The sequence below is a fragment of the Grus americana genome, chromosome 1 (genome assembly GCF_028858705.1).
Source record: "Grus americana isolate bGruAme1 chromosome 1, bGruAme1.mat, whole genome shotgun sequence".
Classification (NCBI taxonomy): Eukaryota; Metazoa; Chordata; class Aves; order Gruiformes; family Gruidae; genus Grus; species Grus americana.
In genome coordinates this window covers 58,790,753-58,803,005 of record NC_072852.1, presented here as the reverse complement: position 1 = coordinate 58,803,005, position 12,253 = coordinate 58,790,753, and the positions used below count along the sequence as shown (strand labels likewise).

At 51.3% G+C, this 12,253-nt stretch overlaps 1 protein-coding gene across 1 annotated transcript; it reads right to left on the bottom strand.

The window, feature by feature from the left end:
• Nucleotides 1-5,336: 5,336 nt before the first annotated feature.
• SSTR3 (somatostatin receptor 3) lies at nt 5,337-11,161 on the bottom strand. Its single transcript, XM_054842018.1, has 2 exons — nt 10,468-11,161; nt 5,337-7,434 (listed from the first exon to the last, which is right to left on the bottom strand). Exon 2 carries the CDS (start codon nt 7,377-7,379, stop codon nt 6,174-6,176), a length of 1,206 nt encoding a protein of 401 aa, XP_054697993.1. The 5' UTR covers nt 7,380-7,434; nt 10,468-11,161; the 3' UTR covers nt 5,337-6,173.
• Between the last annotated feature and the right edge of the window lie 1,092 nt (nt 11,162-12,253).

The window sequence follows — 12,253 nt, the reverse complement described above, 5'->3', positions numbered from 1 at the left end:
GAGGGCATCCTAACTGTCACAAGTAGTGCTGAGAAAGGTGGACAGTGGTTAGGGCAAGAAAATTTTCTTCAGAAGTACCCATGAGCTTTCTTACCAAAGAAACAAGCACTTTGTGGCACGACTGGGGAAGCTGGTGTTTAAGAGCTCACAGAAACTCTTGGATCTGTGACAGGTACTTCCCACTAAGGGAGCCACCCTGGCACCAGGGGGGTTTGAAACAGAGAGGTTCCACCATGACTTGGTAGCACTGTCCCGAGTCTGGTCCTAAAACCAGTCAACAGAGCAAGAGTCCTGCCATGTTGTCTGGCCATTTGGTCTAGCTCAAGCATGTTGATCGCTTTGTCTTCAAGGCATAGGTGTTGTTTGATACCCATGCAGTGAAGTTTCATGCTTTTCACAGCAACAGATCTCTGCTGAAGCTGTGTGATGCCTTGCAGTAGCTACAATGCCTCTGAGGGTCTAACGGCTCTGCATGGCCCTCCAGGCTCACACACCTGCATGGTGAATATATGGGATTTCCAAGAAGATACGATGTCGGAGGGGGGTCCTGATCAAAGTCCCGACTAAAGTCCCTTGTTCCTCCAGTCAGCACACCGCGGGGCGTGCAGGGGTGCTGGGACCAGCCATTCGTGCAGCATCCCCGCCGGGCACAACCTTTGCCTCAAACCCGAGAACACTTCCAGCTGAGAAGAGAGCGGGTGTGTGAGAAGCGGGCACGGCTCGGCCGCAGCACGCCCGCCCGCCCGCCCGCACGGCGGCTGCCGACTCCCCCCTGCAGGACGCGCCGCGCAGCGCCCCGCGCTGCCTCCTCCCCGCCCCGTGCTGCCCGGCTGCCTGCAAACGGCGGGCAGCCCGCTTGTGCTCCCGGCACCTGTGGCCGAGGGCAGGTAGAGGCTGGGGTGGGCTCACCTTCCTTCGTCCTCTCTGCAACACCCCCCCGCCCCCCCCCACCCCCCCCCCGCAGCTTAGCAGCTGCCCCGAGTGAAGACCACCGAAGGAAACAGTGATGGGGCACAGTCCGTGTACGCACGGTTCGTCAGGCAAAGCGTATATATTTCCTTCCCACATGGTGCTGTTTGTCATGTGTAGAAGGACATGCTGCAGCCCAGGCACATGTCTTTAGCAGGCTGCATAGACGTGTGGGGGGTGTGTGTGCGTGCGCACGCACATGACGTGGTAAGTGTGAGATCTGAGTGAGCTGGCTGCGTTGTGCATGGCGTTTGCATATTTTATGCTTGGGAAGGCAAAGCACAACATTTTTTTATGAGCAAATATTTGCATATTTTCCACTTATTTGAGCAGATAAAGCATTTCAATTCCTTGTTGAATCCTCAGGAGAGCCAGGAACATCTTCTTTTCAAGGATGTTTCCCTTTCTTGTATCTCCCTATCTCTTATCTACTGGCTACCCTATTTCACCAACTGATTAACTGCTTCCTGCCCTCTCCCCTCACCCCCTTGTTCCACAGTTCTGTACAATAGCTGAAGCAGAACATGGCCTGGACATTTTTGCTGTTGCCTGAGCTTAGCTGCTGTGTTTACCTGCTGATGACAAATACAGCAGCTCCCTAACAACAGCTTCAAATGACATTAAGTGTGGGTTGTGTTAGTAACAGCCTGGAAACGCACCCTCACTTCTCCATGCTGGAACCTCTCCCTGATCACCATTCACTGCCCTTCCAGTTTCTCTCCTGAAGATCCACTGCAGAGGAGAAGGGTCAAACTGAGTGGGTCCGAAGCTGCCCCAGATCACTGTTGGGCTGGCAGAAATGTGCTTGGGTGTGCATGTATGGTGGGTCCGTGTGTGGGGAGGGTCATTTGCAAGGTCCAGTTGTCATCTCCCAGTTTTAACCCATGCCTGGGCTGTGTGTATGAAGGTGTCTGTGCTGTGTTCTTGTGTTCACGCTTAGGCCAAGAGGCACGTGCATGTCCTGGGTATGTGTGCATCTGTGTGGGTGGCCACATATGGTCTCATGCACATATAGATATACTTGAATCAAAGCACCCACAGACATGAATATGTATATATATTTATACACATTCACACAATCACATGTACCCACACATACACACATGCAATCACATAAATACTCATTTGTATGCACATATACACATCACATATATATGCCTCTCTGTATCTGCTCCTGTGCACTTTGACGTATACACATGAACTCTCTGAGCAACTGGCAGGATGGGCTCTCCATGCCTCTAGCACCCTCAGCTATGATCAAACGTTTGCTGGGAAGAGGCATTGCACAATGCTGCTGAAATCATTGCGGCCTTTTCTAGTCTTGCAGGTCTGATCTCTACGTGACAAGAATAAAACCTTTTGTGCAGCACAAGGCTTGATGGAGCCCTTATCTCCGTGTCTCTGCACCCAGAATAGAAAAATCTGTTTCCACATCTGACCGGAACAAATCCCCCTGAACACAGCCAGAATTTGACTTAGCAACTGCTCACAGTCCCGTTGGCTTCTGGGTTGCCCAGAGTCAACCACACCGTGGTTAGGAGAGGGATCAAAAGGGCAGTCAGATTAATGCTATTATGACAGAGAAAGCTGGGGATTCACCAGGAGGGAGGCAGAGCTGAGGACAGCAGCAGGGGTCAGGAGGCAGCGAGGTACTGTCTGTCATTCCAAATGTCCGTTCCTATGAAAAACAGCCTTTTAATCAATGGTGATACTTTGCAGAATTTTGTAGCGCTTAGTTTGTCCTCATGCATTTCAGACAAAAAAAAAACCCCAACTTTTCTTTTCCTTCCCCCAGTCTTATTTTCAGTTCATCTCCATTTTTTTCCCCAATTTGTCACTGAAAAAGAGGACGCAGCATAGAGGAGAAAACACAAGACAGAAGAATATGATACTTGTGACTCTTTTCTTTTAAACTCCTGCTTAAACTAAAGACCTCCAGTTTTCTGCAGGTCTCCCTGGAAAACATTTTGTTTTCCCCAGCAGGCTCCCCTGCAGAGCTGCCTTGCTAGTGGTCTCTGACTCCATGTATCAAAATGATGTCTGCTTGGCATGCTTGCTCGGTGCTGGCTGGCATTGCAGTGCTTGGGCTCTTCAGAGATGTAGGTATTTTAAGAAGCCAACCAGTCGGTGGAGTTTCTTGAGTGGTGACTTGCAGCAGATGGAGCTGCAAAGGCGTGCGAAATGAAGTCTCAGCTCAATTCAGTGGTGGAGAGCATCTCTGTTAAGCACGTTGGCAGCCAAGGAACTCCCCCATCTCCCCATGGCAGCTGGGCAGCCACTCTGTGGAGAAGGAAACCCTTCCTATATCTGCCCCCCACCTATCTGAGCTGTCTTCTGTGAGGTCCTCATTCACTGTCACTGACCTTCTTCAGTGCCTGGTCATCAGCCACAAGCAGTGCTACGTGCTCCCCAGCTGTTACAATTTCTCCTCTGCCCTACAGTGATTGCTGCACCAGTGGTGCCCAGCATTCACCTCGCCCTGTTTCTCACTGCAAAAAGAGCAACACAGACCCCCATTTAAAGTTCTGTGGTGTCCATCTAGTTGACCACTCGGTAGCCAGACCTTTTAATCTTCCTACTGTTTGTTGCCCCATATAGGTGCAGGAGCTTTGGCAGTTCACCTTCATTCTGCTAGGATTTCTTGACTGTGCTTTGTCCAGTGGATGCTGCAGGAGCTCCCCAGGAAAAAAAAAAAAAAAAAAAAAAAAAAGATGCTTTTTTAGTCCAGCAGACTGTGTATCCCACACCCATGAATAGTTTAGCTGCTTTTCTCACTGGGGCCCACGGTGTGGGCAGCTGGTGCATGGCTGGAAGGAGGAGGAGATGTGAAGAGGTAGCAGAAGATAGAAATTGGCTACCAAGCACTTTCTTTTCCCCATGAGTTGAGCCAGCACTCCTGGGTGTCTGACTGCCCACGCTCAGAGGAGCAAGCACGCTTTGTAAGAGGAGCAAAGCAATAGCTGTGCGGTATTGCTGATAGCTCAGATCCTGAGGCTGAGCCTACAGGCTTGGACGGCTTGGCACCAGCATCCCAGGCTCAAAGACAAAACAATAGGAGGGAGGATTCATAGGGACAATTGTCACCTCTGTCAGGGAGGTGACAGCTGTACCAGTGGCTGAGAGCACCACTGAATGTCTTTTGATTGGTCATGTTTGCAGTGCCTTCCCACACTTCCTCTGCTCTCTGGCCTGGCTAGGACATGTCTCCTCACCTGATGCTCTGCTACGCAGGTGTCCTGCACTCCACTTCCCCTGATGCCTACCAGGTCTTCACTTGTTCTCACATCACCTTTGGGTGACCTTGTCTCTTGCTTCCTCATAAAGTGATTCTGTTCCCATCATCCTCAGCTGCTGCAGGTTGTTCTGCTTCCCAGTACAGGGCTTTTGTCTTCTGTCCCAGCATGCCTGGCCTCATGCCATCCTTTCCCACCTTATGCCTTCTCTCAAGTCACCTGTGAGACGCCTTTCTGTCACCCAGCCAGCTCTTGTCACTGACCCTCCATGGACTGCCTCCTCCAACATCACCTGACCTCAGGGAGGCATGTCTCCTCCTGGTGGATCCCTCCTTCTCATTTGTTAAAATAGAATGAAGCCAAAGTGGAGGGAGAGACCTTCATCCCACCCACCCTTGTGCACTGCTGCTCCTCCAGCCTGCACACTCAGACGGGCCTGCCCACAACTTCCCTCCAACAGCCGATCCACAGAAGCAAGCACTCATCCACCACTCACAGCAACACACATACTCTTACACTCTTACCCAAGCATTTGCACGCACACGCACATTTCTAGATATACTTGTACGCCTGCACAAGCATATCTACACTTAGACATCCCACAGTTACATAAACACACTTCCTCATCTGTGTTTGTATACACTCACACACACGCATACCCCTTATCTACATTTGTACACATTTATACATGCCCCACGGCCACACACAGATTAGCATCAGTGCCCAACCCATGCACATCTCCCACCAGCACTGGCTCCTCTATCTCTAACCCTGTTCAGGCGTTCTCACACATGTACAGTCCAGTGATCAAACTTTCACATGCAACCACCTTTCTACGCATGCAAACACATCATATCTTCTCCATCCTGAGCCAAATACTCTGACATTTCCCATAAGACAAATCAATTCACACATTGGAGATCCCATGACCTCCTTCTGCTCCCTGCCCCCATCCTGTACTGATATATGCCTTGATCTTCTGTACCAGCCAAATGTTACTCCATACAAAGATCAACTCATCTCCAAGACATTGTGTATTCTCAGGAGAACCAAGTCTATAGCACCCTCCCTCCCCTAAACACACAGAATAGTTCTGCCCAGTTGGCCTTTTAAGTCCAAAAGCTTTTTGTTTATTTACAGTAAGGCTTAGAGAGAGGAAAAGGGGAAAGGCATTTCAGCTTGTAAGAAACTCTGCCTCCAACCCATGCCTTGTTGTCTTCTCTACCTCTGCACCAGGGTGCAGAGGCACCAGGAAAACCCTAAAGAGTGTGAGGTTCAGGAAAAAAATGTCCCATTTGTTCTCCCAGGTAAGTCTCATCAACCTACCCAGAGTCCATGAGAGCCCTGGAAAGAAAGAGGCCTTGAGCAGTCAGAGTGGTCTCCAGCCAGGACCAGCATGGGTAGAGACACTGTCCCCAAGACTTATTGGAGAGCTAGAGAAGGGTCAGACATTCATGCAACTAGCATGTCTTAGCTGCAGACATTTTTCTTCCTATTCTTCCTTTAGGGTAAACCACTTCTCCTGTTTATAAGGAAGATAACCAAGGCACTGAAATGCCTGTTCTAGATCTTCAATGGTACATGTCATATATGCCATTTTGAGGATTTCCTTGAGGTGCCACAGTCAGATGGCAGCTGGTGCCTTGCACAGCTGGGTGATCTAAGGATGGATCATGCAGTCTAGGGCTGGCCTTGCTCTCTCCATACTGTCAGCGCCCATCACCTCTTCAGCTCTCCCTGGATCCAGTTCTTCCTTTACCTGGTACCACACAAACCTCAGGTGTCCCTTCCAAAGCCAAGAACAATGCCTTGCTTCTTCCACAAGCTCATGGAGCCCTCTTCATCTTTAAGCAGAGTTTTGGCCTTGAATATTTCCTTGTATCAACCTCTCCCATTGCCTTGGTGGAAAAGCACAGAGGGTGAAGGGGATCCCATGTCCCAATATCTCTTTCCCCTGCACTATTCCTTTCATCATAAATAACTGACATGCAACTTGTTGCTCTTTTCACATCCCACAGGCTCCTCAGGGAGTGGTTTTTGCTCATTGTTTTCTCCTTCCCCACTGCTTAGAGGGTGTTCCTGCCTGTCATTACCATTTTGGGTGATCTTGCTGATCTCACCCTCTTCCCCTTCATCATCAGTCTTCTCTGGGGGACATGCTGGCACTTCCTGGCTCTGGACTCGGCGAGATGGCCTGAGGATGGCCCTCCGGAAGCCCTGCTTGAAGCGGTAGGAGAGGAAGCCATAGATGATAGGATTGGCACAGCTGTTGGCATATGGCAGCACCACCACGAGGAAGTAGACACCAAAGAGGGATGGCTCCTCTGGCAGTGGGCAGACGACATTGATTATGTTGAGGACATAGAAGGGGAGCCAGCAAAGGATGAAGACAGCCACAACAGCCACCACCATGCGGGTCACCCTGCGCTCTGAAAGCTTGTGCTTGGAGGACAGAGCCCTCACCCGCCTGCCAGAGGAACGGACCTTCACAACGATAAGAAGGTAACAGAGACAAATCACCAGCAGTGGCCCAAAGAATCCTAGGGTGGCAGTGTAGACGATGAAGCCAGCTCTCCACACAGAGGCAGGTTCTGGCCACTGAATGTGGCATGTGCTCATCCCTAAGGGGACATCTGAGAAGACCACCACTGGCAGCACCACCACGGAAGACAGCACCCACACAGTTGCACTCACAGCCTTGGCCACTCGTGCCGTCCGCCATTTGGAGGACTTCCCTGGGTGGACCACGGCCAGGTAGCGATCAACACTCATCACTGTCAGGCAGAAGATGCTGGTGAACTGGTTGATGGCATCCACAGCCATCACCAGGCGGCACATGAAAGACCCAAAAGGCCAGTAGGACAGGGCATTTTGTGCGGCCAGGAATGGGAGGCCCAGCATGAAAAGCTCATCAGCTAGGGCCAGATTCAATATGTAGACGTTGGTCACTGACTCGCTCACAGAGTGTCGTAGGACCACATAAATGACCAGAGAATTCCCAATCAGCCCCACCACACAGACAATGAGGTAGACCAGGGGGATGAGGACACCGCTGACAACCACACCAGGACTGGTGGTGGTGGAGCTGTTGGGGGTGGTGAAGCCTGCCCAGCTGCCAGAGGCATTCCCCTCCTCTGACACTGCCGGCGTGGGGAGGCTGAAAGCAGAAGTGTCCATAGCAGAGTCAAGGAAGAGGGCAGGGGGCAGTGTCCTTGCAGGATCAGTTAGCAATCTGGAGGTGAGAGGGGGAGAAAAAAGCCATTGATACTGGGGACATGACAGCTGAACAAGCCACAGAAAAAATTACCACATTTACTGTACGGAGGTATGGATGGGCATGGGAAGTCGAGGTGAGTGTGGATGCTGGCAGCTGCTGGGAGACAATATCGACCTCATCCAGTCCTGGGAGGCACAGTGGGCATGGAGGGACAAACTGGGACATGGCTCAATGTGGGCCAATGTGGGCCAATGGATCCTCTCCCCTTGGGAAAGACCCTCTGGGGGAAGAACCACAGACTAGGATAGGGACAGGGAAATTTCTCATTTTCTGCTAATGGCTCCAATACTGAGGACATAGTCACCAGGGGCCTGATTCTCATTTATGAGTGGCAGGTGCCTTACAAACAAAAGAGGGAAGAGCATCCAGTGACAAACATTCCAACTCTGGCTCCCCCATTCACTGGGTATCCTCCTGCTTGCTGAAGCTCTTTTTGGACTGGCCAGGTTATCATAGGGTTGTTAGCCCCACCAGCAATGAAAGCACCTCCACTCTCAATCCAAGCCCAGAGGCTGAGCTCAGCACCTGAGCTGGAAGGTAGCTGGTTTGTGTTATGCCAGTTTGAGAGTAAAGGAAGACCCAGATTATTTTGGGAACACCAAAAGGGATCAGTCCAGATCTCTCGTGACTCTTTCTCTCTTGTTTTCTCTCTCTCCTTCTGCACCCTGCAACACACTGCTAATGGAAGAGGCTCTGCGTGCCCCAGCTGTTTGCAACACCAAAGCAGTGTCCCAGCCCTCCTAATCTGAGGTGCCCAATTGCCCGTCACATCAGGGTTTGGCATGGAAACAGCACTCAGCTCACTCAGAAAGAACCTTGAACAAACAAGCTGTCCACCAGCTCTCTGCTGACACTGGGTGAGAAGCTGCAGGGAGAGAAGAGACAGATAAGGGAAGGATGTGCCCTTTGTCTTTTGTCAGGGCTCCAGATATGTGAGTGACAGAGCCCAGCATATACTCCAGACCAGAGACACTCTGGCAAACCTAACGCAGGGGAGATTTGTCATGCTTTCAGTATCACCCAGGCTCTGGCAAAATTTTCTGGAAGTGTGGACTGGCAGGGTCACCCTCTTGATGAATTGGTTCCTTGGAAATGAGAATGGTTTGGTAGAAGAGAATAGGGATTCTGAGGCTCACCTTTACCCATCCCAACAAATCTCTTAGGGCTCTGAAGCTCCTTTGTTATTGAAATGAAAACTGGGGATGTCAAAGGAAAGGGCTCCCAGTATTAACTACTTTCAGGAGGCCAGAAACACTCCAGAGACTTTTCTCCCAGGTGGGATACTCTGTAGCATCAAACTTTGTGCACACATGTCTATATATTACAGCTTTTATTCATTTTTGTAGATGTCATTCCAACTTCTGGAAACCTTAGGGGATACCTGAGCTTTGGATGGATTCCTTGGATACCAGATAGGCAAACCCAACAGATTCCACAGGTGTATCAAATCTTATGCTGAAAGAACTTCATCTGATAGGCCCCACAAAACCACAATTGGTCAACTATGTCTTAAGACCATTTCTACAGGCTATTGCATAAATGTTTCCTGCTGTACTTAAATGAGCTTTGAAGGACTGGAATTGTTTAGACTTTCTTTATTTGCAGGTGCCGTGGGCTGTGACACACTGTCCTGATAGAAGCCCATCTCTTGGGGTCCTGCAGTACTGTGGTGTCCCACACATTATGAGTGACTGCAATGAATGGGCAGAGTAGGAAGTGATTTGAAACACTATTTCTAAGCTGAAGGTTCTTTCCTCTGATATTTTTTTTCCAGTGCTGTTCCAGTGACGCAAATCACTTGTTGGAGGAAAGGGGCGGGCAGTGGCCGCTCTGGGGACAAAGATCCCTGCAAAGCGTGGCAGAGACCAGAACAGTTTGTTCATAAAATGATGATCCTCTAAAAGGTGGGAACATAGTTAGGAATCCCTTTGGATATTTCTCCTGCAGGAAAGGAATTTCCAAAAAAAGCATTTGGAGACAGAGCCCTACAAATATCAAATATGCATGGGGACACTTGTGCTGGGGCTGAAGAGCATATGGGGAAGTGTCTGGGGTCCAGACCTCAGAGCTGATTGCTCAGGCTGTGGTTTGGCAATACAGTAAACCCAGCTTCAGAGCTCCAAAAGCCCTATCAAAAATGCTAAGGCATGCGACAAAACACTGATTCACTACAAACTCATTCTCCTGTTCAGAGAACTGCAGTGGAGAAACTTTGTCTTTAAGCAGGCGTGGTGTGTCTGTGCCATTCTAACTTTGTCAAGTACCATCTACCAGCTCAAACGCCATATCACATATTCTGGCTAGTTTGACAGAACAAACAGTGGACACCAGTGCCTCATCTGGATTGGATTCACTCTGCTGGCTGCTTTGGCAGCACCCACGTAGGCAGGAATTGATGAGGAACCTTGGCCTCAGACTGATAGTGTGTTGGCATCTGCCTGGGGTCTGTCCCTAGTGATGTGGACTGCACCTGTTGCAAGAGGCTTGGGATCCCCAAACAGGTGCTGCCAGAATATACCTGGTCCGTACATCTGGAGAGCAGGGGGAAAGCAGAGAGGTAGGAGGTAAATCGGTGCCACTGTTTTCTTTATGAAAATATATATATAAAAATATACATATTTCTGCATTGAATGAGAGGAGGAGGTGGATGCTAAAAGCTGAGCCTAGAGCTGGTTACAAAGCAGGAATAAAAGCTGGGAGGGACTACAGAGTCCAGTAACCTGCAATCCTCTTGCCATCCTCCCCTCCTGTCCACCTTGTTTCCCATGGCCCCCTTCCAGCTCGGGACTCCCCCTGCCTCACCGTGGGGCTGAGCTCTCCGGTAGGGACCAGGCTGGGCTGGCAGAGTTGGGGGGTCAGGAGCAGGGGCGGGGGGTGGGGGGTGGGGTCAGCAGGTTTGTTTCTCTGGGACTGCAGAGTTAACTTCTGCATGGACTCATGCCCGCGGGAGACATCTGGGAAGAGCAGGCAGAGCCGCCTGGTACTTACGTGTCGTTGGGATGTACATTTTCCTCTGCTTCACCAGGAGAATCCGTGTCATATTTTTCCCCTTCCCCTTTCTTAAAAGCAATTAAGCAAAGCAGTCCCAGGAGGGAGTGAGTCCCACCATGTACTACCGGAGACGCAAGTCCTTCTTCCTGGACCTGCCCATCGCCTCCTCCGTGACTGGTGTGGGACTGGGGCCCACTCCCGTGCCTGCTGGTGGCCAGCCGGCCGGGCTGGCGTCCCTCCGGGGATGCGCGGTCCCTCACCCTCACGCCGGCGGGTCTCTCCCCCGCGTTCCCCTCGCCATCTGCGGGAAAGGGGGCTCGTCTGCTGCGCTCGGGCAGACAGAGGAGTGGAGTGGCAGCTACTGGGGGACGGATGCCGGCAGCCAATGGGCGCCACGCACGGAAACACCGGCAGGAGAAGGAGAAGGAGAAGGAGGGGATGGACGATAGGGCAGGAGAACAGAGAGGAGCAGGGAGAAGAGACTGGGATGGAGAGAGAAAGAGGGAGAGGGAGGGGCAGGAGAGGGGCAAAGGGAGAGGGGGAGTGCAGAGGGGAGGATGGAGGAATGGGGAGTGCGGTAAAAGGAGCTGGGGACAGTGGAGGGGAGAGGGAAAGAATGAAGAGAGGGATGCAGAGAGCAGCTGTGTGGTGGGAGAGTGGCGTGGCAGGAGGGGGGGCTCCGCTCAGATCGTCTCCCCTAGGCGGGAGGAGTTGTGGCAGCGCAAAGCGCCCTGTCAATGCCCACGGGCACACAGGAGAGGGGCTCCCTGTTCCGAGGATCTTGCAGGCAGGACTGGTGCTGCTCAGAGCTGCAGGGACATGGCAAAGCCTTCTGGCTGGCAAGATACTCAGAACCTGGGGTGGATGCTGAGCACACAAACCCTTTTCCCTTCTGCTCTGCCCTGCGAGCACCTCCAGCTGGACGGACCTGAGGGCAGATGGACAAATAGAGGGGCTGTCTGTCTCAACTGTCTCCCTCCCCTGGCTCCCTCCACGATCTCATGCCTTCTACACTTTCTTTGGGAAAAAGTCCCAATTCAACAGCCACAAACTCTCCCACCAGATTTCATCTCTGCTGCAAGGGGTGAACCCAGAAGAAATTAATCAGGGCAAGAAATTAAGCTCCTTTGTGTGAGCAGTTCCCCCAGGAAGGAAATCAGGATTTCCCCATGCCATTCCCTGCGCAAAGTGCTTCCCTATAGTCCTCATCCCCTTCCCTGCAGCCAACAGCAGTGACTCCTTGTGCTGTGCAGTCACCCATCTCTTGACATTTGGCACTGCTGTGACAGGCATTTGAGCTCCTAGGGCCAGTTCCAGCCTTAACAGAAGCAGGGAGCATCTCTGAGAGCAGATCATAGCAGGGTCTAAAACCTGGTCTTCCAAAGTCGCTTGAGCAATTTTATGTCCAGCCAGTGCTGCTTAAAGGTGAACAGGCGAAGGCAATACAGGGCTTCGAAGTTGTCAGGATGCCTTAGCCTAGGTCTTGGCCACAATGGTCTCTGGAGACACTCAGGAGAAATGAGGTCTCACTGGGGAAAGAATGGCATGGGCAGCACCCAGTGGCTATCTTTGTCATGGCAGGGCAGGTATCTGCACCACCATGCAGAAAGCCCACGAGCTAGTGTCTTAAAAGAAACAAAGCCATGCAATAGCAGAGCTCTACCCAGGCCATCTACCTTTTGCAGGATTTGTTAGCATAAGCAGAGTCATAGGATCACAACTTCCAGATCTCCAGCTTGCTTCCTCAATGCTCAGAGTCCTGCCCCATTCTCTGCTCAGCTCC

Coding starts and splice junctions, on each gene's coding strand:
- SSTR3 (XM_054842018.1), bottom strand. CDS start 7,379: ATGGACACTTCTGCTTTCAGCCTCCCCACGCCGGCAGTGTCAGAGGAG.